Source organism: Oryctolagus cuniculus, chromosome 21 (assembly GCF_051225735.1).
Source record: "Oryctolagus cuniculus isolate XC-2025 breed Fujian yellow rabbit chromosome 21, ASM5122573v1, whole genome shotgun sequence".
Taxonomy (NCBI): domain Eukaryota; kingdom Metazoa; phylum Chordata; class Mammalia; order Lagomorpha; family Leporidae; genus Oryctolagus; species Oryctolagus cuniculus.
Genome location: NC_142887.1, coordinates 13552121 through 13576000, shown reverse-complemented (window position 1 = coordinate 13576000; position 23880 = coordinate 13552121). Strand labels below are relative to the sequence as shown.

The following is a 23880-nucleotide window of genomic DNA, read 5'->3' as shown; positions in this document are numbered from 1 at the left end:
CGGAAGTGTGCGTGCTTGCTGCCCGGGCCACTCCGTGTAGCTGGATTTCATGCTGGGGCTCCAGCAGCCCCCGCCCCGCCCCTCACCCTCCCTCCCATGAGCTCCACCGGCTTCTGCGGGGAGCTCTCGTGCCGTGTCCTGCGGTCAGAGCACCGAGGACAACCAGGGATGCAAAGCCACCTTCCGAGTTCTGAGGAGCCGGCGGTCACTCGGGCCCTCCTCCCCGCGACCCAGGTGTGCCTGCGCTGACGTCCGCCATGCGCAGAAGGCCTCCAGGAGGTGGACTCTCGAGATGGACGTGGCGCTGGTGCAGTGCATCAACCGCCTGTGCCGCCACCTCGCCATCACGCCGGCGCGGCTTCACCCCCACGAGGTGTACCTGGACCCCGCGGACACCACCGACCCCAGGACGGCCTGTCTCTCGAGTAGGTGGCCCCCAGGGCCGGTCCCTCCTTGCTGCCTGGGGTGGGGTGTGCCTGTGACGAGGGGGAGAGATAGAGAGAAATGCGTCTTTGATCTGCTGCCTCCCTCCCCAAATGCCCACACAACAGCCAGGCCCCAGCCAGGAGCCAAGAACTCCTTCCAGGTCTCCCATGTGGGTGGCAGGGACCCAAGCACTTGGGCCATCGTCCTCTGTCTTCCCAGATACATTTGCAGAAACCTGGATTGGAAACAGAGTAGCTGGGACTTGAACTGGTGCTCCGATGGGGCTGCAGGTGCCTCAAGAGGCAGCTTAACTTGATGGCCACAACACCTGCTCCAAAAAGGCAGCGTTACACAGAGAGAAAGGGAGAGAGAGAGGTCTTCCATCCGCTCTTCACTCCCCAGATTGCCACAGTGGCAGGAGCTGGCAGCTGGGCCAGTCCAAAGCCAAGAGCTTCCTCTGGATCCCCCATGTGTGTCAGGGAGCACTTGGGCCATCTTCCACTGCTTTGTCAGGCTATAAGCAGGGAGCTGGACCGGAAGTGGAGCAGTCAGGACTCGAACCCGCGCCCGTATGGATGGCTATACCTGCTGTGCCACAGCACTGGCCCCAGCACATTTTCCTGAGAAGCTAGGAGTGCACACGGCCACGTTAGCACCCCGCTGACCCTCCCCGGGGAGTACGCTCTACCTCAGCACACTGGCAGGTGTCCTGCACACGGGTGCACCTGAGCCCCTGCCCAGCGCAGGTGCGGCCCTGCTCTCCTGGGTGCCACGGAGGTCCCTGTCAGCCGGAGAGGAGGCGGCTGCAGGAGGGTGACTCAGGCCGAGTTTCCTGGGCAGCTGGGGGAGGTAACACAGGCTCTGCTGTCGGCGGATCCCGTGGTCTGTGCGTACCTCAGAGTAAAAGGTGCTGGAGCAGGGACCACCGGCATGGCCAAAGGCAGGCTGGGGGCCTCGGGCTCCTAAAGGGCCAGTGCCTCCTGTCTGGCAGGACCTGGGCCCGTTGCTTCGGCTTGGCACAGGCTCAGGCCCACTGGGGACTCCTCGGGGCCCCGAGTTTGCCGGCCCAGCCTGACCACCGCCCATGCACACAGACGTGCCCATTGAGAGCCTGCGCCTGCGCTTCGCCCTGCTGCAGTCGCTCAACACCACGCTGGAGACCTTCTTCCTGCCGCTGGTGGAGCTGCGCCAGACGCCCATGTACACGCACAGCATCGCGGCCCTGCTCAAGGAGGCCAAAGGTCAGTGCCGGGCCCACCCAGACCCAGCACCGCAGGCGGCGGCCAGCCGCGCAGCCCGTGGGCGGGGCCCCGAGAAATCAGTCCAAAGTGGCAGGTACTCTGAGGAAAGCGACTCCCTCTGGAAGCCCTCAGATTACGTAGGAACACACAGAGTTTCGTCCCACTGTCCGCCCCACGCCTGCAGCCTGGCGGTGGTGGTGGCGGTGGCGGCACCCAGCAGCTGGGCACGCAGGCGTCTGCTTCTCGGTCAGACACGAGCGCCGTGTCGCACAGTCTCGCAGTCCGGCGTGTTGGCCTGGGGTCTTTGGGGCACGGCGCAGCCAAAGTGTCTATGCAGCTAGCATTTGGATCGATATTAACACATTCCCTCCCTGAGGTCCGCCACCAGCGTGGCCTGTGAGAGCCCCGCCCAGGGACCAGAGGCCTGGGGTGGCTGTGCGGCCGCTGACGCCTCTCTCCCACGGGCCATCGGCAGGGCTGATCTTTTATGACACGAAGGTGACCGTGATGAACCGAGTGCTGAATGCCACCGTGCAGAGGACAGCTGACCACGCGGCGCCGGAGATCACCTTGGATCCACTGGAGATCGTGGGAGGTAGGCGCGGCTGTGGAGAGCAGACACTGCGGAATGGCGGTGCCTGCGCCAGCTGGGGGTTTCTCCAGGGCCGACACGCGGGGGTGCTGCTGTGACAGCTCCTCCTCCACTTGGTGCTGCTGGCACTGTGCCTGGACGCCAGGGTCACCTCAGGGCCTGTGTTCTAGGGTGCAGACGGAGCGTGGCTCTCAGGGCTCCAGCGCCTGTCCTCCACGTGGCATGGCCGTGCTGGCTGCGTGCCAGGGTGGGGACACAGACTTTATTCTGCCCATGCACCTGCTAACATTTGGGCTTCTGGCCTTAGCAAAGAGGAGGAAGGTAGATGCTAGGCACAAACACCGTGGCAGCCACGGCAGGAGGAGATGGGAGAGGAGCTGGAGCAAAGGTGGGAGGACTTCCCGGAGGCGACGGAAGCACGCGGCCAGGCCATGAGGGTGCTAAGAAGCTGCGTGACCAGAGGGCGGCCAAGGGGCCGGTGGAATCCAGGTCCCCGGGCGTGTGTGCTGGGAGGGCCAGGTCGGCGCCCGGAGGCTCTGGCCAGCCCCTGTGTCTTCCCAGGGGAAGTCAGAGCTTCGGAAGACTCCTACTTCTGCCAGGCCGCCCGGCAGCTGGCCTCGGTGCCGTCCTCTCAGCTCTGCGTCAAGCTGGCCAGCGGGGGCGACCCCACCTACGCCTTCAACATCCGCTTCACAGGCGAGGAGGTCCACGGCACCAGTAAGTGCTGCTGCCGGCACCGCCCCCAGCCCCCAGCCCTCGGCACCTCGGCGCCTGGAAGCCAGCTCCGAGCCCTGGGGGCTCCAGTCCCTGCCACGCCGGGCACCGCCGCCCTGCTCGAGCCAGCGCTGCCCTTCCTGCTGGGTGCGCCAGCAGAGGCCGCCTGAGCACAGGCCGGTCGGTGCCTTCCCCGGGCAGGGCCCCTGCAGGGTGGGTGCCTTTCGGTCCTGAAGAGCCGGCCCCCCCCAAGCCAGGCACACCAGGCCCACGCTCGCCCCTCAGAGCGTGGGAGTGCCAGGGCCGTGAGTGGTGCCCCCTTCTACTCGAGAGGAAACTGGGACGCCCGGAAGTGACGGCTCCCTGAGCTGCACGGCTCGGGCCCTTGGCCTTCCAGGAGTCAGCAACCCAGAGTCTCCTCCTCCTCCCCGGGGCCTGACCTGTACCCCCGACGTGGGCCTCCGGGTGGCCCTGTCCACGGCGGGCCTGCACTGCTGTCCTTGGAGCCCGCTGCTCTGACAGTGCCCACCAGGGAATGCTGGCCAAGGCCAGGGGCACCACCAGCAGAGGAGAATCATGCTGGTAGAAATAGGGGCTGCAGAAGACCGGCAAAGTGCCCCCTGTCTGTCCACTCCCGTGCGCTCGCTGGGCGCAGGCAGAGCTGCCCCAGGCCAGAGCTTTGACCTCCTCTGAACCTTGAACAAGCCGGCGAGGCTTGCATAGAGGACAGTGATGCCCGGAGCTCAGCAGTTGCCCCCGGCCCCCAGCTGGTGGGTGACCCCAGGCCCCCTGGGCCTCTGGTGAGTCTCCGTCACACTCCACCATCACCACAGCCAGGTCTCTCTGCCTGGGCTCAGCCCCTCTGCCTGGGGTCATCCCTCTGCCTGGGGTCAGGTCTCTCTGCTTGGGCACAGCCCCTCTGCCTGGGCACAGCCCCTCTGCCTGGGGTCAGTCCCTCTGCCTGGGGTCAGGTCCCTCTGCCTGGGGTCAGCCCCTCTGCCTGGGCTCAGTCCCTCTGCCTGGGCTCAGTCCCTCTGCCTGGGCCTCCCTCTGCCTGGGCACAGCCCCTCTGCCTGGGGTCAGTCCCTCTGCCTGGGTACAGCCCCTCTGCCTGGGGTCAGTCCCTCTGCCTGGGCACAGCCCCTCTGCCTGGGGTCAGTCCCTCTGCCTGGGGTCAGGTCCCTCTGCCTGGGCACAGCCCCTCTGCCTGGGCACAGCCCCTCTGCCTGGGCCTCCCTCTGCCTGGGCCTCCCTCTGTCCTGCAGGTGGCTCCTTCCGCCACTTCCTGTGGCAGGTGTGCAAAGAGCTGCAGAGCTCCTCGCTGTCGCTCCTGCTGCTGTGCCCCAGCTCAGCTGTCAACAAGAACAAGGTAAGGCTGGGCCACCGGCGGCAGTGGCCTGGGGCCATGGGTGCAGGTCCCGGTCCCATTCATGCCCTTCTCCAAAAACTCCCTGCTCTGGGTGGGGCAGGCCCTTGCCACACTGGCTGGCCAGGCTATGGGCTGGGCCCTGTCCTTACAGTGGATTCTGTCCTGCCTGCCTCGGGGCACAGGGGCCTGGGACGGAGGTCCTTCTAGGAATAGGGGCTGTGTTAGGTGCTTTTCATTACTGTAACAGAGGCCAAGGAACACAGCTGTGGGTCTGGCGGGGTCCCGAGGCGGCACAGGTTACCACAGCAGGAGACAGGGAGCCCGTGTGCCTGTGTGTGCCACCCAGTCCCTCCCAGAGGCCCCAGCGGGTTGCATTTCCCCCTCACACCATCAGCATGCGACCTGGGGAGGCCCGAGTGCGGGGACACAGGTCGCAGCTGCGTCTTTCCCAGAGGCCCCAGCGGGTTGCATTTCCCCCTCACACCATCAGCGTGCAACCTGGGGAGGCCCGAGTGCGGGGACACAGGTCGCAGCTGCGTCTCTCGCCCCCGCCTGCAGGGCAAGTACATCCTGACGCCCAGCCCCATCACCTACGGGGAGGAGCAGCTGCTGCACTTCCTGGGGCAGCTGCTGGGGATGGCGATCCGAGCCGACGTCCCTCTCCCCCTGGACCTGCTGCCCTCCTTCTGGAAGACGCTGGTCGGGGAGCCCCTGGACCCTGACCAGGACCTGCAGGAAGCAGACATCCTCACCTACAATTATGTCAAGAAATTCGAGAATGTATGTGAGGGCACTTGGCGGGGTGGGGCGGGGCGGGGCGGGTGGGAGCAGTGCCCAGGGCCCTCCGTGCCGCTGCTGCTCGGGCCTCCACGACCTGAGCTCTCTGCGGAGGGAGGGGACGAGCGGTGCACGCCATCTCTGCCGGGAAGGCTTGTCCCAGGGGGCGAGGTGACCACCCCTTGGGCTGCCCACGTGCGCCTCCCCCGAGGCCGTGCTGAGGAGTCCCCGCAGCTGTGAAGGGACCGCTGCCTGGGGCCCAGGGAACGCACGGGCCGGCTCAGGGCCTCCGACAGAGCACCCGCGGCCGGCCTCGTGGCACGTGCAGTTCCTGCCCCGTCCCTGTGCCACACAGGCCACGGCAGGGTCCGAGCAGCGCCGGTGCTCAGGCCGGCCCTCCCGTGGCTTGACAGAAGCCCCTGAGGCCCTGTCTGGTGCCAGGCACCGCTCACCCTCCCCAGCACAGCAGGGTCGGGAACGGGACGTGGAATCAGCCACCCGGCAAGACGTGTGTCTGAAGCCAGGCGCCCCCGTGGCCAGGCTCCCTGGCTGTCCCCTTGGCCACCACTGGAGAGCAGCCAGCAAAAGGGAGCTGCCCAGCCCTGCGCCTGGCCCTCTGCTGGCTTCAGGAGCTGAGGGTGGGAGGAGGTCACCCACGGGCTGGGAATCCCTGAGCCCTCCGGGGCTCTGGATAGGCAGGGGCTGGGCTTGGGCGGAAGACCCAAGACGGAGGCCAGGCACGGGGAAAGGCAAGGCCACGAGTGGTGGGGCAAAGCGGTCAGTCGGTGGGGTCCCTGCTACCTGCTGCACGGGCAGCTGCTGGGGTGGCCGCCGCCGGCAGTGAGTGGGCTCCGGCTCCGCCTGTCCCCGTCCCAGAGCTGCAGCCTTGCTTCCCTTTGGCTCAGACCCTGTCTCCTCAGCGCCCAGCGCGGATTCTGGAGTGCGGGGGGGGGGGGGGGGGTAGGGGGTGGGCGTGGCCAACATTCAGTCCGTTTCTCCCGTGGCAACTGGCAGAAATCCCAGCCCCACGCAGCTTCAGACATTTCCTAGTCTCGAATCGTTCACTGTTGCCGTCACTTGGGGTTCCTGCTGCTGTGCACCCTGGAAAGCAGCAGGGCAGCTCAAGGGCCTGGCCCGCCCCCGCACGGGAGACCTGGGTGCAGTCTGATCTCCTGGCTGTCGTGAGCGCTAGAGGACAAGTTGAAAACATCCTTCACTTGAATGAACTGCATGGGCCTAGGTTTGACTCTAGGCAGGGTGCTCCAGTAACGGCAGCAGTCTTGGGTCTCAGACAGTGTCCTCGGGGTGCTGGCCGAGGAGGATCTGCAGCTCTGCCTGGTGCCCCGCGGGGGTCGCTGCTTCCGGAGACGGGAGGAGCCCTGGAACGTGGTCTCGCTAGCCTGGCCTAGGGCCCGTGCCCTGATGCCTGACGCCAGGCGTCAGGAAGAACCAACAGTGTGTTCTCACGGGCCAGGCCTGGTTCCTGTGCCCTCCACGAGGCTGAGGGGAGACCCTGGGCTGGGGTCAGGGAGGGGGCTGCAAAAGACAGCGTGTAGGCTCCGGCCCTGGCGCGGCACAGGTCTAGGCACTGCCTCTCTCTGCCTCGGCCCCCAGATCAACGACGAGACGGAACTGGAGGCCCTGTGCGCCGAGATCGCCTCCCAGCACCTGGCCACCGAGAGCCCCGACAGCCCCAGCAAGCCCTGCTGCAAGTTCACCTACCTGACCATGACGGGCGAGGAGGTGGAGCTGTGCAGCCGCGGCCGGCACGTCCCTGTGGCGTGAGTATGCGGGAGGGACCGGGGGAGCTCCCCAGGACCGGGGCTGTGCGGCTGCGTCTCGAGTGAGGGGTCTTGTTAAGACCACGGCAGCACTGAGGCGCGTGGCACCGAGAGGCAGGAAGGAGCCCCCGAGGTCACCTGACACTGAGACCTCTGGCTGCGTGGCTGTGGCCCCAGACCCACGAGCCCCTCCACCTCCCCAGCATCCCCCTCCCCTGCGCCTCTCGCCCGGCAGGTGGGAGAACAAGGACATCTACGCGGCAGCCATCCGGAGCCTGCGGCTGCGGGAGCTGCAGAACGTGGAGTGCGTGACGGCTGTGCGGGCCGGCCTGGGCTCCATCATCCCCCTGCAGCTGCTCACCACGCTCAGCCCGCTGGAGATGGAGCTGCGCACCTGTGGCCTCCCCTACATCAACCTGGAGTTCCTGAAGGTAGGCGGCCCTGGGCCAGGCTGGGTGAGCCCTGCCAGCGCCATCCTTGGCTTTGATGCCAGGTGTCAGTAGAGGCTCGCCTCAGCCCTGCGCCTCTGTCGCCATCCTCACCTCAGTCCCCAGTGCCCACAGCTTCCATGCTGCCCTCGCTGCACTCTGCCCTGGGACTGGGCCTGGCCTGCAGACCCCAGGGTTGGAGAGGCTGGGTCAGCAGAGGCCAGGCCTGCTCACGTCTGCGTCCTTTCTGCCCCAGGCCCACACCATGTACCAGGTGGGGCTGATGGAGACGGACCAGCACATCGAATTCTTCTGGGGGGCCTTGGAGATGTTCACCCAGGAGGAGCTGTGCAAGTTCATCAAGTTTGCCTGCAATCAGGAGCGCATCCCTTTCACCTGTCCCTGCAAAGACGGGGGCCCCGACACAGCCCACGTGCCCCCGTACCCCATGAAGATCGCCCCCCCAGACGGCACAGCAGGTACTGCTTCCCTGGTCCTGTTCCAAGCGGGGACACACAGGCCCTCTGCTCAGTCTGGAGCCAAGCCGCCTAGGCCTGCCTGCCTGAGGGCGGGCGGGTGACCGGGGGAATCCCACACGCTGGACCCAAATGCAGCTGAGGGCACAGGTGGGGCGGGGACAGCACAGGCCTGCCGTCACCTGTCTTTCAGTCTGCTCAAAGCTGAAAATCTAGACTTTTTAAAATCTCTTTTGAGTACAGAAAATTAATTCAACTTTAAACCATGGTAGCGGCCAGACCAACCTGTGTGCCGTCAGGTTCCCACAGGCCAGCAGCTGCACGTGTGCCTCGCTCCCCTCAAGGCTTCTGTCCCACCCCAGGTTCCTGGTTCCTAGGCCCTGGGATCGACTTGGAGCTGCCTAAAGGCAGCAGACCTGGGAGCGGAGAGGCCCGCGAGGCGCTGCCCCCGGAAGGCAGGCGGCACAGGCCCTGGCCCTCGAACCTGCCCGTTTCTTCCGCAGGTCCCCCTGACTCGCGCCACATCCGGGTGGAGACGTGCATGTTCATGATCAAGCTTCCCCAGTACTCCTCTCTGGAGATCACACTGGACAAGCTGCGTTGTGCCATTCACTACCGCGAAGACCCCCTGAGTGGCTGACGAGGAGCCCCGTGAGTTAGGCTGTCGCTGGGCACCTACTCTGCTACTGCAGGCGCGTCCCGCCAGGGCTGTGCACGGAGGTGGCACCGTCTTGCTTTTCCCAACTTTGATCCGTGTCCAAGGGCCTCCTGGAAGACATGGCCTTTGTGTTTGTACGTTTCGTGCTGGGTTGGTCCTCTTGCTGCCTGTTTGTGGTACCTTCGTAGGATAGTTTAGTTCCCAGACTGTCTCTCTTAATTTCATCTTCCTGGACACTGTCCCTCGTGACCACAGGCTCCAGTGGGTACCTCATCCCTGCAGCCCGGCGAGCTGCCCTGGGCGGTCTCCAGCACACATGGTGGCTGGCCCTGCCCTCCTGCTGCCCGACGCCAGGGAGCTCCACGCATTCATCTCCCTGCTTCCTCTGAGGCAGAGCCCACAGCGGTCGCCTGCCCTCCTACCCGGATGACCCCTCTGCCATCTGTCTCTCCTGGGGCCCTAGCCGGACTGTGTTCCCCGAGGACTCCTTGGGCACAGCAGAGCCCAGCCGGCGGTCACGGAGCGGACGCCTGGAGCTGCAGGGACAGTGCTCGGGGGCGCCGTCTCCACGTCTCTGAACAGGACACACAGGAATCCAAGCTGACCTCACCTCTGTGCTCACAGCGGCCCTTCCTCCGGGGACGTGGGGGACACAGCGTGGCCACTGCCCATTTCCAAGAGCTGACTGAGGTGCTCTGTCCATGTGGGGCCTACCTCAGTGACTCAGACTTCCAAGGCCAGATGGAGACCCCAGGGGGGTCCTTCTGCCCTCTGGCCGAGCTGGCCCCGCACCCCTCACCGCCCCATTAAGTGTGTGCCAGGGCTGAGCTGCCTCCAGGCTCCCCACTGCGCCGTGCATTTGTGCCGCCATCGGTCTTTGTCCAAGGGCAGCACGTGCTGTCTTCTGGACGCCGCTGTGGGGCTGGCCAGTTCTCCCAGGACTGCGGGGAAGCACAGGTGCGTGTGCCTAGGCAGCCTTGGAGCGCCGACGCTGGTCAGACGGGGCGCTGGCCCCTGGGAAGAGTGTGTGAGGTCAGGGCAGAGCTGTTGGCCTCCACCTCCTCCCCCCGCTATTCTTAGGATGAGAGAGACCGCGGCTCAGTGGTGGCGGCTGCGTCAGCTCCGTCTGATGCGGGAGCGGCCAGTGGAGGTGCGTGCCCGCAGGCAGTGCCCCCTGCTTGAGAGGGCGTGGCTGGCTTGCTGCCTGCGGGGGCCACAGCCCCTGGACGGGAGGGTCTCACCAGGACGTGTTCCTGACAACGAAGACCCTCTCATTTCACCGCACAGTGGAGGGCCTTGGATTTATCACAAGTGGTGTTGCTCCCTCCATCTTTCAATTCCTGCTCCCCTCCAGTCCTCGTCCCCTGAATGGACTTGGCATTCTGTCCGCTGCCTCCCCAGCTGGGGTTCAGACGCGACTGTTGGCCATCGCTTGATGACGACAGCTGTGAGTGACAGCTCCGCTGCTCCTCCCACAGAGCACACGGAGGTCCAGACACATCCCAGCCTTGGCCCTAAGACGTGTGTGCTGTAAAGTTACTTGATGTATATTTATTATCATTATTTATGGTTGCATTTAACAAACTGTTCGTCCAGTCTGATGCTATTCACACTCTGCTGTGTAAAGGGAGCTCACAACAGGAAAAAACGTCACACAATAAACAACCTTCATCCGGCCTGGATTTACCACGAGTCACGTGCAGAGGTCGCCTTGCCTGGTGCCCCAGGTGGCCGGGGATCCCGGCGTTTCTCAGCACTGCAGTCTGCACCGTGTTCTCCCCAGGCTTACCATCTACCCACTGCCCTCCTCTGGCCTCGAGTCCGTGCTTTGTATGTATGAAAAATCCAAGGTCAAGGCCAGCCCTGCGCCTGCATGTTCCGCCCATCTGTCCTGGCGGCCAGTGTGTGCTCGTGCCTGGGGTGGGAGAGTCTGACCCAGTCTTAGCCCAAAGGACAGCAGTGGGTCTCCACCTTCTGTGTACGCAGGGAAATGCAGGCCGGAGGTGAGGGCATGTCTCAGCCCCCCGGCCCAGCCCCCTTCTCACGGCCGACCTACCCATCCCCTGCAGCTACCCGTGGTCTGCACCCAGACCCGCTCGTCCTGGCCCTCCCGACGCCACCTTTCAGTGCACGTGTCGCAGACAAGTCTGTGATGGGAAGAGCAGGCCGTTCCTGGAGGAGCGAGCAGCTTCCTTCCTCCTCCCGACTGCTGTGCCAGGGTGCGGGCAGCAGGACGCCGGAGCAAAGACCCGAGTGAGCTGCCCAGGCCCTGCGCCTGGCCCACACGGGAGGACATCTCCTTGGCCACCTCGTGAAAATTCAGTGCAATCAGATCCCACCCCGGGGTAGTCATCCACACCAGTCAGCAGGGAAACAGATGAGCATACACGGATACCGCGCCCCACCAAGCAGGTTAGAGACAGTAGGGTGCCGGGGAACATGGAGAGCGTAGGAAGTCGCGTACACGTGGGTGGGAACGTAACCCACAGCAAAGCAGCGAGGCCGAAGGGTACAAGAGGGACTTCGAAAAGTTCGTGGCAAGTTGAATGAAAACAAGTTCAGCTTGGGGCCTGTGCTGTGGCGTAGTGGGCAGTCACGGCCTGTAGTGCCGACATCCCATAAGGGTACCGGTTAGAGTCCCAGCTGCTCCACTCCATAAGACCAGCTGGGGAGTGAGCCCGTGGGGGGAAGCTCGCGCTACGTCTCTCTCTGTGTAATTCTTTCGAATGAATTCTGAGAAACTTAAGAGGACGTGCGTTTCCACACAAAGTGCCCACCGAGTAGCTCTGAGTGGAAAGACACCAATATGCAGCACAGAGATTTTCAGAATACCAGGGCAAGGGACCCGAAAAGGCTTCAAGGGAGAAAACTGCAACTCCCAGTGGCATCCGACTTGGCAACAACCTCGCAGGAGCTCCCAGTGCCTCCAAGCCAGAACTACAGCAAGCAGACTCAGGCCCCACCTCCAACAGGGGAGAGGTGTGGTTCTGCGAGACCTGGGACAGGCTGCAGAGGGCTGGGACTTCTGAAACGAGCAGGACTGCTCAGCTCTGACACCCCCTGTCTTTCATCCGGATGGAGCTTTTTTTCATTTTTCTTCAATATTTATTTATTTGAAAGACAGCGTTACAGAGAGGCAGAGGCAAAGAGACAGAGAGAGAGCGAAAGAGAGAGGGCGAGGTCTTCCATCCACTGGATCACTCCCCAAATGGTCGCAGTGGCCGGAGCTGAGCTGATCCAAAGCCAGGAGCCAGGAGCTTCTTCTGAGTCTCCCACACGGGTGCAGGGGCCCGTGAACTTGTGCCATCTTCTACTGCTTCTCCAGGCCACAGCAGAGAGCTGGATGGGAAGTGGAGCAGCCAGGACTGGAACTGGAGCCCACATGGGATGCCGGCATTGCAGGCACTGGACGGGGTTTTCAGAGGGAAGCAAAGGAAGGGGACACCAAGGCCTCCAGCAGTCTCCCTGAGCTGAGAAGTCAGGGCGTGCGAGGGAACGCGGCAGTGAGGCTGCAGGGCAGAGGGCCAGAGGGGAGGGCCAGAGGACAGAACAGTTCCCGTCCCCACTGGCCTTGCCTTTGTGATGGAACAAGGTTAGCCCCAGATTCCTCACTGCTGAGGGGCAGCGTACAAGCTTGATCCAAGGGACCAGCACTGTGGTGTAGCAAGTAAAGCCGCCACCTGCAGTGCCAGCATCTGGATGGGCACCGCTTGGAGCCCTGGCTGCTGCACTTCCGATCAGCTCTTTGCTATGGCCAGGGAAAGCAGTGGAGGAGGCCCAAGTGCTTGGGCTCCTGAACCCGTGTGGGAGCCCCGGAAGAAGCTCCTGGCTCCTACCTTTGGATTCGTGCTGCTCTGGCCATTGAGGCCATCTGGGGAGTGAACCAGCAGGTGGAAGACTTCTCTGTCTTTCAAATAAATAAATCTTTAAATAAAAAAAAGATCAACCCAAATAACCATGCATGACAACAAAGCTAAAGCGTGTAACAACCCCAAAAGACACTGTTCTCAATAACGTGGACTCCAGATGTTGGGCATCCGATGACAGCATTAGACCTGGGGCCAGCACTGTAGTGAAGCCAGTCTGAGGTGCTGGCATCCCACACAGGCACCAGGAGTCTCAGCTGCTCTTTTTCTTTAAATTTTTTTTCACTGATTTTTTTGTTGTTAATTTTTTAAATATTTATTTATTTGAAAGTCAGAGTTACACAGGGAGAGGAGATGCAGAGAAAGAGGCGGGGCGGGGGGGATCTTCCATCTGATGGTTCACTCCCTAATTGGCCACAACGGCTGGAGCTGCGCCGAGCCGGAGCCAGGAGCCAGGAGCTTCTTCCAGGTCTCCCACGTGGGTGCAGGGGCCCAAGGACTTGGGCCGTCCTCCCCTGCTGTCCCAGGCACGTTAGTAGGGAGCTGGATTAGAACGGGAGTAGTTAGGACTCCAACTGGAGCGCATATGGGATGCCGCCACTCCAGGCAGCAGCTGTACCCACTACACCACAGCGCCAGCCCCTGTACTGCTACCGCTAATGGCCTGGGAAAGCAGCAGAGGATGGTCCAAGTGTTTGGGGCCCTGCCACCCATGTGGAAAACCCAAATGCTCCTGGCTTCGTCCTGGCTCACAGCCAATTGAGGAGTGAACCAGTGGATGGAAGATCTCTGTCTCGAAAGGGAGAGGCAACCCTGTCAAATCTTTTTTTTTTTTTTTTTAGATTTTATTTATTTGAGAGTCAGACAGTGAGAGGGAAGAGACAAAAAGGTCGTCCTTCCGTGGTTCACTCCCCAGATGGCCACAACGGTTGGAGCTATGCTGATCTGAAGCCAGGAGCCAGGAAACTTCTTCCTGGTCCGCCATGAGGGTGCAGAGGCCCAAGCATCTTCTACTGCTATCTCAGGCCACAGCAGAGAGCTGGACTGGAAGAGGAGCAGCCAGGACTAGAACCAGCGTCCATATGGGATGCCAGCACCGCAGGTGGAGGATTAACCTACTGTGCCACGACGCCGGCCCCCGTCAAATCTTTTTAAAAAAATTTAAAAATAAAGTGAAACTGGGCCGGTGCCATGGCTCACTTGGCTAATCCTCTGCCTGCGGCACCGGCACCCCAGTTCTAGTCCTGGTTGGGGCGCTGGATTCTGTCCCGGTCACTCCTCTTCCATCCAGCTCTGTGGCCCAAGTGCTTGGGCCCTGCACCCCATGGGAGACCAGGAGGAGGTACCTGGCTCCTGGCTTCAGCCGGCAGCATTTGGAGGGTGAACCAACGGAAGGAAGACCTTTCTTTCTGTCTAACTCTGCCTGTCAAAAATAAAGTGAAACTGACATTTTGAGGTGCAATGATTTTGAACAGCCCTTGTGTCGACTGCTGAAGACGTTTTTTCTCATACTATTTGTTGAGCTCTTTACTTAGTGCAGGGTTACTCTTATGTGTATAAAGGTAATTGAAAATGTATCTTTGTAAAAAATAACGGGGCCAGTGCTGTGGCTCGGCTTGCTGGTCTCAGTTGTCGCTGGGCTGGCTGCCAAGGAAAGCAGTGAAACGCCCGGAAGGCTGGGGCCCTGCCACCCACGTGGGAGATGCAGGTGGAGCTCCTGCTTCCAGCGTCCTCCCAGCCCAGCCCTGGTTGTTGCAGCCGGCTGGTTGTTGCAGCCACCTGGGGAGGGAACTAGCAGATGGAAGATCTCTCTGTATTCTTTCAAATAAGTAAATAAATCTAAAAAAAAAAAAAAAAAAAAGTCAGGGCTGGCTCTGTGATATAGCAGGTTAAGCCACAGCCTGCAGCGCTGGTGTTCTATATGGACCCTAGTTTGAGTCCCAGCTGCTCCACTTCCGATCCAGCTCCCTGCCAAAGTACCTGGAAAGGCAGTTGGGGATGGCCAAGTACTTGGGTCTCTGCCACCATGCGGATCAGCTCAGCCCTGGCCATCTGGGGACTGAACCCAGATGGAAGACCTCTCTCTACCTCTCTCTCAAACTCTTTCAAATAAAAAAAAGTTAAAAAAAAAAAAAAATGGAAATAGGAGAGGGAGGAGAAAGAAGGGTGGGAGTGCAGATGGGGAGAGTGGGAAAAACCATAGTTCTTAAATTTGTATATATGAAATTCATGAAGTTTGTACACCTTAAATAAAAGGTTTCTAGGTAAAAAAAATTTAAGCAATCAAAAAATTACAAAAAAATACTCTCCCTTTCCTGCAGATATACAATGCACGGAACAAGAACACAAAGACGCCAGTCGTTCTCTGGAGCCAGCGTAGCGATAGTTAAAGTAATGAAAGAGAAAAGCTACCAACCTAGAACTCTATTCCTGACAAAAATACCTTTCAAATAGTGGAGAGAATAAACAAACCCACAGAAATCAGATTTGTGGTTGGAGACTAGAGGCTTAACGGGTTCAGTTTTCCTTTTGGGATAAAAATTCTGAACTAGATAGCTGTGACAGCTGCACCGTCATGGATAATATGCTTAGTGTCTTTAACACGATCACAGTGTTGGGGCCATGACTGTGGACTGCTTATGTCCGCATCCCACACCACAGTCCTGTTTTTAGTCCCAGCTGCTCCACTTTTCCTCCAGCTCCCTGCTAATACGCTGGGGTCAGCAGAAGATGGCCCAAGTGCTTGAGCCCCTACCACCCATGTGGGAGACCTGGAAGAAGCTTTTGGCTCCTGGCTTTGGCCTGGCCCAGCTCTGGCCATGGTAGCCATTTGAGAAGGGATCCAGCAGAAGGAAGATCTCTCTCTCTGTCTCCCTGTAACTTTGTCTTTCAGATAAATTATTCTACATGATTAGAATGTTAAATTTCATAATGCATTTTAGACTTTTTTTTTTTTTTTAGATTTATTTGCAAGGCAGAGTTGCAGAGAGGCAAAGAGGGAGAGGTTGTCTTACCTGCAGGTCCTCCTCCCAGATGGCCACAACAGCCGAGGCTGGGCCAGGCTGAAGCAGGGGCCTGAGCACTTGGGTCATCCACCGCTGGTTTCCCAGCAGCATTAGCAGGGAGCTGGACTGCAAGTGGAGCAGCCAGAATTCAAATCAGCACCCACGTGGGATGCTGGCACAGCAGGTGGCAGCTTTACCTGCTACATCACAGTGCTGGCCCCATTTTACACAATTCTTTTAAATAAAGAAGAAATTATTTTTTCATACATACAAGAGTTTAAAGAATTTACCACCAGCTGATCTGTAAAACAGAGTTAAAGGAAATCCTTCAAGCCGAAGGAAAAATATTCCAGATGGAAATTTGGATCTTCAGAGAAAACATCAAAATTAGTAATTACATGAGTAAATATAAAAGACTTTAATTTAAAACCCTATAAATAACAAAGAAACCAAATGTGTGATAACAGCACAAAGGCCAACAGGAGAGAAGGGGAATATGAAATGTGCTATTTAATACCAAAAATGAAATGGTGTATCACCAGGGGCCAGTGCTGTGGCGTAGTAGGTTAAACCTCCACCTACGGCGCTGGCTTCCCAGACTGGTGCTGGTTAGAGCTGCTCCACTTCTGATCCAGCTCCTTGCTAATGGCCTGGAGAAACAGTGGAAATGGCCCAGGTGCTTGGGCCTGCACCCACATGAGAGGCCCAGAAGCTCCTGGCTTCGGATCGGCCCAGTTCCGCTGTTGTGGTCATTTGGGGAGTGAACCAGCGGATGGAGGCTCTCTCTCTCTCTCTGCCCCTCCCTCTCTGTAACTCTGCCTTTCAAATAAATAAATCTTAAAAAAAAAAAAAAAAAAAAAAAAAAAGGATATACTACAAACCCTAAAGCAATTAGTAAACTAACACAATAGAATTATTACTAATAAGACAACAAAGGAGATAAAATGGAATGAAAATGCATTCAAAAGAAGGCAGAAAAAGAAAACACAGAACAGAAGGAAAACCAATAGCAATATGGATGGTATATTTAAAATTAATCACTTGTCTCTTTGGGGCTGGTATTATGGCTGAGCTGTTTAAGCTGTCCTGTAACACTGACACCCATAGGATCACTTTTGAGTCCTAGCTGCTCCACTTCTGATGCAGCTCTATGCTAATGTCCCTGGGAAAAGCCCAAGTACTTGGGTCTCTTCCGCCCATGAGAGAGACCCAGAAGAAGCTCCTGATTCCTGACTTCAGCCTGGCCCAGCACTGGCCATTACAGCCATCCAGGGAGTGAACCAGCAGAGGGAAGACCTCTATCTTTGTCTCTCTTTCTGACCCCGACTTTCAAATAAATAAATAAATCTTTAAAAAAAAAAAAGTCAACCACATCAGTAATATGACTAAATGTAAATGACCTAATTATCCAAATTAAAAGGCCGAGATTATCATCTTGGGCCAAAAGCAAAAAACAAACTCATTATATGCTGCCTATAAAAAGCAAGACAAACACTTTAAATATATAGACACGAATAGGGTAAAAAGAAAAGGACAGGAGAAAAGTGTCCTATGCTACCTCTAACCCGAAGGAAGTTAAGGCTGCTATATTAATGTCAAATTATATTTCAGAGCAAATTGTAAGGGAAACAAAGGATCACTTCATAATAAAGGTACCAATTAAGAATGTAACTATCATAGATGTCTATGTACCTAATGACAAGGCTTAAAACTAATCAAACAACTAATAGAACTATAAGGAAAAGTAGACAATCTTCAGTTACAATCAAATTGACAGAAAATCAAAACGGATATAAAGGCTTGTGCACCACTATCACCAGCTTGACTTAGCTGGTTTCATCTACTACTTCAGCCAAACAAAGTAGAAAACACATCCAGGTGCACACTCAACAACTCATACCCCAGGTTAATAGTCGCAGCAATAAAATAAGTCCGTAAATTTAAAAGGATTTAAGTCATATAAGAGCAAAAACAAATCTGGGACATCACAAATCAAGTCGAAGAAATCAAAGGAGTCATCACAGAGTGAACTGGGCTGAACAAAACAAGAACGCACAACAGTCTGGGAGACGCAGCTAAAGCAGTGCTTAAGTGAGATTCTCACCTCCCCAGTTTCCAGAGTAAGTTACCTCAAAAACAAAAAAACTATGCCCAGAGCAAGCAAAAGAGATGGTAAAGATCAGATGGAAACCAAGAAAAGGAAACCAGAAGACAGAGGAAGCTGATAGAACCAAAGTGGATTCTTTTTCTTAAGACTGACTGACTGGTGGGGCGGCTGCTCTGGCATAGCACGTAAAGCTGCCACCCGCAGTGCCGGCATCCCATGTTGGCACTGGTTCAAGTCCCGGCTGCTCCACTCTTGATCTGGCTCTCTGCTGTGGTCTAGGAAAGCAGTAGAAAATGGCCCAAGTCCTTGGGCCCCTGCACCAGCATGGGTGTCCCAGAAGAGGCTCTTGGCTCCTGGCTTCGGATCAGCTCTGGCCATTACAGCCATCTGGGGAGTGAAGCAGCGGATGAAGGACCTCACTCTAATTCTGCCTTTCAAATAAATCAAAAAAAAAAAAAAAAAAAAAAAAAGACTGACTGGGGCCAGTGTCGTGGCGCAGCAGTCAGCCGACACCTGTTTGATGGTGGCATCCCACATGAGCGCCGGCTCAAATCCTCACTGCTTCTAATGCAGCCCCCTGCTAATGTGCTGGGGAAAAGCAGAAGGTGGCCCAAGCACCCTGCCACCCAAGTGGTAGACCCAGATGTGATTCTAGACTTCTAGATTTGGCCTGACCTAGCCCCACTCATTTGAGTGAACCAACAGAAGATCTTTGCGTGTCCCCTCCCCCCACTCTCTTGTTCTGCCTTTCAAATGAGCCAGGCCAAAGCCAGAAGCCAGAAACCCTGTCCAGGTCTCTGACATGGGAAGCTGGAGCCCAAGCACTTGGGCCGTCCTCTGCTGCTTTCCCAGGCGCACTGGCAGGGAGCTGGACTGGAAGTGCAGCAAGCACAACTCAAACCGGTTACTCATATGGGATGTTGGTGTCACAGGCGGCTGCTTAACCTGCTGAATCTCACGTTTTTTAGAGAATAGAGCTGATACACTTCTGCATGCTCTATGGCCCATAATCCAGCTGCCCGTTTCTGTAAATGAAGTTTTACTGGGACAGTATCCCCAATTCCTCTGTGTACTGTCTGTGACTGCTTTCACTCTACTACAGCACTGAGCAGCTGGAATAGAGACCACACGGCCTTTAAGAAAACACCTGAGAATTCTGCTCTAGTCAAACAGAGCAGGAACAAAAGACATAGATTATCATTAGGACCAAGGTAATTTCCCGACAGATCTTACAGATTTTTTAAAGTAAGAGACCAGTACAAACTTTTTTTTTTTTTTTTTTTTTTTTTTTTTTACAGGCAGAGTGGATAGTGAGAGAGAGAGACGCAGAGAGAAAGGTCTTCCTTTGCCGTTGGTTCACCCTCCAATGGCCGCCGCTGCAGCCGGCGCACCGCGCTGATCCTGGCAGGAGCCAGGAGCCAGGTGCTTTTCCTGGTCTCCCATGGGGTGCAGGGCCCAAGCACCTGGGCCATCCTCCACTGCACTCCCTGGCCATAGCAGAGAGCTGGCCTGGAAGAGGGGCAACCGGGACAGAATCCGGCGCCCCAACCGGGACTAGAACCCGGTGTGCCGGCGCCGCAAGGTGGAGGATTAGCCTATTGAGCCACGGCGCCGGCTCCAGTACAAACTTTTTTAATGTTTACTTGAAGATGTATTTATTTGAGTCAGAGTTACAGATTTTCTATCTGCTGGTTCACCTCCAGCAGTCAGGGCTGGGCCAGGGTGAATCCAGGAATCAGGAGCTTCATCTGAGTCTCCCACATGGGTGGCAGGGGCCCAAGTACTTAGGCCACCTTCTGCTGCCTTTCCAGGCGCATTAGCAGGGACCTGGCTCGGAAGTGGAGCACTCACACAGGAGGCTGGCGTCACAGGCAGCAGCTTAACATGCCATGCAATGCCGACCCTCAGCCCAGTTGTTTTAGGAAAGAAAAAGCTCCCAGATTGAGGAGTAAAATCCACCATACAGGTGGATGATCCTGTATGTAGAAAGTCTAATAGATTTTGTGTCCTGCAACTTTGCTGAATTTGTTTATTAACTGTAAATTGAAGACTGCAGCCAGTCCTAAATCCCAAAGATTTCTCTCTTGTATTGAGAGGCAAAATATAGAATAAACCAACCCCATGGTGGAAACTGGCTGTCTCATCAGTGAGTTCACTGTGGCAGACAGAAAAATCAGCACAGATATGAGCATGGGGACAACATACACGTGTCACACACACACACACCCGTTTCCTTACTCTGCTCAGCACACCTGCACAGCGTCCGGACCCTGCTTTCTCCACGCCGCGCTCTCTGGGATCTAGGGGTAGTCAACTACTCTCCAAGTTGAGATTTCTGAAGAATCTGCCTTTGTCTAGTCAGTTGGGAGCTGGTCCCCTACCCCTCATTATCAGCAGAGCTGCAGCAAGCCTGTCAGTTCAACTTAGAAGGAGACAGTGCAGTGTGAACGGCGCATAAACAGTGACACGCATCCTAAACCCAGTCCTGCTCACTCCCGCCCATACCCAAGGCTGACTGCAGCCCATTCTGGGCCCCCTATGGTCTCCATGGAGTGCACACGAGAAGGAACCACAATACTTAGCTAAACTCCAAGTACAAACTTTATTTTCTATTACAAGGAACTTGATAATAATTATAATAGTAAAAATAAAAAGAAGGGGAATAATCTGACACTTGGATTTCAGAGCCAGCATGGGGCTAGGGCCTCAGTCCCAGGGAGGACAGAGTCCAGCGTGGCACTAGCAGGGGCAGGGACCCCATCAGGCCTCCCCATGCACAGGGCAGTGAGGACAAAGACTCATGACCCCTACCAGCAACTGAAGGCAGCGATGCCAAATGCTGAAGCAGCAGCCCGTAACAGGCCCTGCTCCACACACCTCCAGCTCAACTCATCTCTAAAGGTGTGTTCCCAGCACATATTGCAACTGGCCTGAGTACTTTTCTATACTCCTCCACACACTAGATGTCCAGAGTAGGAGTGGCCAGGGTTACTCCAAAACCCCCAATTTAGGCCCCCATGGGAACAGAATCATTTTACTCATAGGTTCCAGGATTCTAGAACCTTCCATCCCTTCCACCAGGAACACACAGCACCAAGAAGCAGTGGTGACAGTCTTACCAAAAGATGGGGCCCTGGTGGGCGGGCCAATAGGCCATAACTCGTGTTTCACTGCTGCCAAAAGGAGGCAGCTAAGGCCACAACATTTCTCAACAGCCTCCCTGTAGCCACCCCCAAGCCCACAACCCCAGAGCGCAATCTCAAAAGACACAAGGTAGCCGTGACCTAGAAAAAGTTACAATCTGGAAAAACACGCCCGCCCCGGAGCAGGGTGCCCAGCGGCAAGTGCTGCCGTGCATACAGGGTGGGAGCCAACGCCAAGGGTCTCTGCAGACCCCTCTACTCCTCCTCCTCTTCCTCCTCTGCATCCCCAGCGCCCTGTTGCTTTGCGGGCTTTGCCTGTTGAACAAGGACACAAAATAAAGACATTTTACTTGGAAGGTGAAAGAACCTCCTCCTCCCCCAGAGCCTGACAACATCCAGCACCTGCAAAGCCTCCCACCAAAAGCAAAAAGCCCAGCCCAGTCCCTCAGCCGAGCCCAGCCCAGTCCCAGCCACACCAGCACTCTCCGACCCCACCCCTCGCCGCCCCATGTGTCTTCCCTGACAGGATGGGCTGGGTCCCAGTACCTTCACAGCTCTGCTGCGGTAGCTGGTGGTTGCAGGGGTGACCCGGGAGTTCCTGCCACCTTCACTCCTACCACTGAAAGACAGGGATGAGGCGCTAGCTCTTGAGACTCCCGAGCAAGGCCAGAAAACTCAGAGCAGCAGCAGCAGCAGCGCCAGGGCACCAGCAGCCCTGCACTAGCAGGGGAAGGAAGGGAAACACCCGCTCCCCGTCCCCGTTTGCAGCGAAAGGATGCCGTGGACTCAGGTGGCAAGCAGGCCAAAATCCCACACTCCCTTCCCTTCCCACGGGCTGTAGTCCCACCCAGGCTGGGCCAGTGCAGCCAGACCTTTGGCCCACATTCTTTCCTACTGATTCTCACCTTGCTGCACACCTCCCTGCAGGCCCACGAGGGGAAGAGGACACAAGGGTTTCTGGGTAGGGGCTGCGAACGGGCTGCATCACTGGAAGGTGCCCAGCAGCCATGGCCCCGTTCTGGCTGCTTCGATTCTGTCCCCCAGCGTCCTGGATGGCTGAGCTGTTAAGTCTCAGCACATGGGAAGGGCTGGCTTGGCACCCAGGTCTGCGGCTGGATGTTGATTTTGGCAGTCGGTTACAGGTAGCTGTCGTGTTGTTAAGGGGTCTGCCAGAGGGCCCTTGAGCTGTTTCCTGCTTGATGTCATCCATGTAGCCAGAAGACAGGTCTCCTGGGAAGAGAAAAGAGTCACAGCATTAGGGGACTGTTCCTGCTACCAGTGCTGAATTCAGGGCAGGAAAAGGACAACTCGGGAGAGAAGACAGGTGCTCACCCCTAAAGGCTGCTGGAACCCACATCTCCAGGACAGAGGAGATGTCTACTTTGTCTACTTTGCACACTTATCAGCTGAGCCCTCACACACAGCTTCCTAAATACGCAACAAGGTGTGCAAGAAAACCTGGAGAAGTAATTTCTAACTGGCTCTGTAGTGGTGAGGCTTCAATACCAGTTCCCTTGCCTAGTCAAGAGGCTCTCAGCACTGGTCTGAGTGTCCCAGGTAAACATGTCTCAACCAGAAGCAGAAGTCCAGACAGCCAGGACACAGTGTGCAAACAATCCACTAAGTGCACAGCAAGCTCCCTGTTCATCCTAAGCACAAAACGTTGTGTCTCACGGCTGTCCCCAAGGCTGTCACCCCGTCAACGGACATTGAGACAGCTCAGTCTAACGTGGGAACACAACAGCCACAGGAGTCCCCCACGAGAACTGGTGTGGCAGGTGACTCAAGATCCAGGTAAGCCTACGACAGAGCAGCAGGTGAGAAGGGAAAGGCAGGTCCAAGGCCGCTCAGCCTCGGCTAATACCCTGGTGTCTGACACGCCTCCGAGGCAGCTCTGGGGAGGTCTTTGGAAGCTGGGAATCCCGCCTGGGAATCCCCTCCAACACATGGTTGTTTGCTGTGGCTGGACGTTGGTCACACTGGTCCTAAACAAGAAAAACAAGCATTAGTGGCTCTGAGCTGAGAGGGAGTGAGGGTAAGAAGCAGCAGTATTTGGATAAGCATATCTTAGCTGAAGGGGGACTTTACCAACCACCGAGAGGAGGATCCTGGGAGCAAGGAGTACACAGCTGGAATGAAGCAGTCATTCTGTTAGTGCCCAAGGCACTGACAGAAGTAATTCCTGGTTTGTGCAGTGGTAAAGGAAGGACTACTGGTTTGGGGGAGCCCAGAAAGCACTCCTATACTTCGACTGGCTGCTTATTTCAATGTCTCCCCTCGGAGACACCTAGCAGCTACCTTGAATGGCATGTCTGATGTTCTAGCAACAGCTGAGTGGCATCAACTACAGAAATGGTACCTGCCGTGACGGCGTCTCAAAACAACTACAGGCAGGAAAAAAACGAAGGGCTGCACACCGTCTACTCCAACTTTCACGTGTACAGATCTCCCCAGTGAAGGGGACGAACCATACATCAGAGCCAGAACCAGACTCTCGGCTCTCCTGGGATGCAAGTCTCAAATGACACAACAGGAAGAACCACCCTGGCAAAGAGGAATGTATCAGCAACCTCAGGGAGACTCTCATTCAAATCTGGCCAGGCCGTCATGACTGCTCCCACAGAGGCAGTCCTGGAACTGTGGTTCCCAGGTGGTAATAACAATTCCAGTCACCAGAAGGTAAGGTCTAAAGGCCTGTGTTATATACCATTGATAAAGTCAACTCACATGACAGGGCAGGGATTCCCGGCCAGGGTGGAAGGCAGCCCAGAGGCCAAGCAAGAACACTCAGCTCCTGAGGGGCCAAGTGGACAGGGTCTCCAGGGGCCTTACCTGGTGATGGAACAGCACCTCCTCCTCCAGCTGTACCCCACAGAATTCACAGGGGATGATGACACTCTCCTCCACAGGCCGTGAATTGTTCAGGACCATCAAAGAGCCTAACTGGTTACTTGTGGCCTGCTGCAGAAAATTCTGGAAGATGACATCAGAATCCTGCATCCCTCTGGGAGAAGAGCTGTCAGTACTGAGTGATGGGAAGGCACGTGAAGGGTTACAGCTTGTCTGCCATTCAAAAATCATAGGTTAAAAAAAATCAGAGGCTAAGGAAAAATCTACATTTCTAAAACATTTTCTTTAAGTCACAAATGTTAATGCCACTTAATATTGGGGAGGGAGTTTAGAAACGGCCAGAGAAGAAGGGCCAGCGCTGTGGCGCAGCTGGTAAAGCCTCGGTCTGCAGTGCCAGCATCCCACATGGGTGCCAGTTCGCATCCCGGCTGCTCCACTTCTGCTCCA

At 57.0% G+C, this 23880-nt stretch overlaps 2 protein-coding genes across 14 annotated transcripts in view; one reads left to right on the top strand and one right to left on the bottom strand.

The window, feature by feature from the left end:
- Positions 1-10144, top strand: part of HECTD4 (HECT domain E3 ubiquitin protein ligase 4) — a 200810-nt gene extending 190666 nt beyond the window's left edge. For all 6 annotated transcript variants that reach the window (XM_070066217.2, XM_070066215.2, XM_070066216.2 and 3 more), the window contains 10 exons: positions 235-425; positions 1521-1667; positions 2143-2262; positions 2821-2976; positions 4239-4342; positions 4901-5122; positions 6734-6900; positions 7136-7331; positions 7585-7807; positions 8308-10144. In XM_070066217.2, the coding sequence (XP_069922318.2) occupies positions 235-425; positions 1521-1667; positions 2143-2262; positions 2821-2976; positions 4239-4342; positions 4901-5122; positions 6734-6900; positions 7136-7331; positions 7585-7807; positions 8308-8444 (1663 nt within the window). In that variant the 3' untranslated portion in view covers positions 8445-10144. The remainder of the gene's footprint in view (positions 1-234; positions 426-1520; positions 1668-2142; positions 2263-2820; positions 2977-4238; positions 4343-4900; positions 5123-6733; positions 6901-7135; positions 7332-7584; positions 7808-8307) is intronic.
- Positions 10145-20023: 9879 nt separating this feature from the next.
- The window catches only part of TRAFD1 (TRAF-type zinc finger domain containing 1), a 33604-nt gene continuing 29747 nt past the window's right edge, over positions 20024-23880 (bottom strand). For all 8 annotated transcript variants that reach the window (XM_008272257.5, XM_070066223.2, XM_089323162.1 and 5 more), the window contains 5 exons: positions 23416-23646; positions 22448-22568; positions 21489-21813; positions 21130-21202; positions 20024-20898 (listed from right to left, as the gene is read on the bottom strand). In XM_008272257.5, coding sequence (XP_008270479.3) covers positions 20839-20898; positions 21130-21202; positions 21489-21813; positions 22448-22568; positions 23416-23646 — 810 coding nt within the window. In that variant the 3' untranslated portion in view covers positions 20024-20838. The remainder of the gene's footprint in view (positions 20899-21129; positions 21203-21488; positions 21814-22447; positions 22569-23415; positions 23647-23880) is intronic.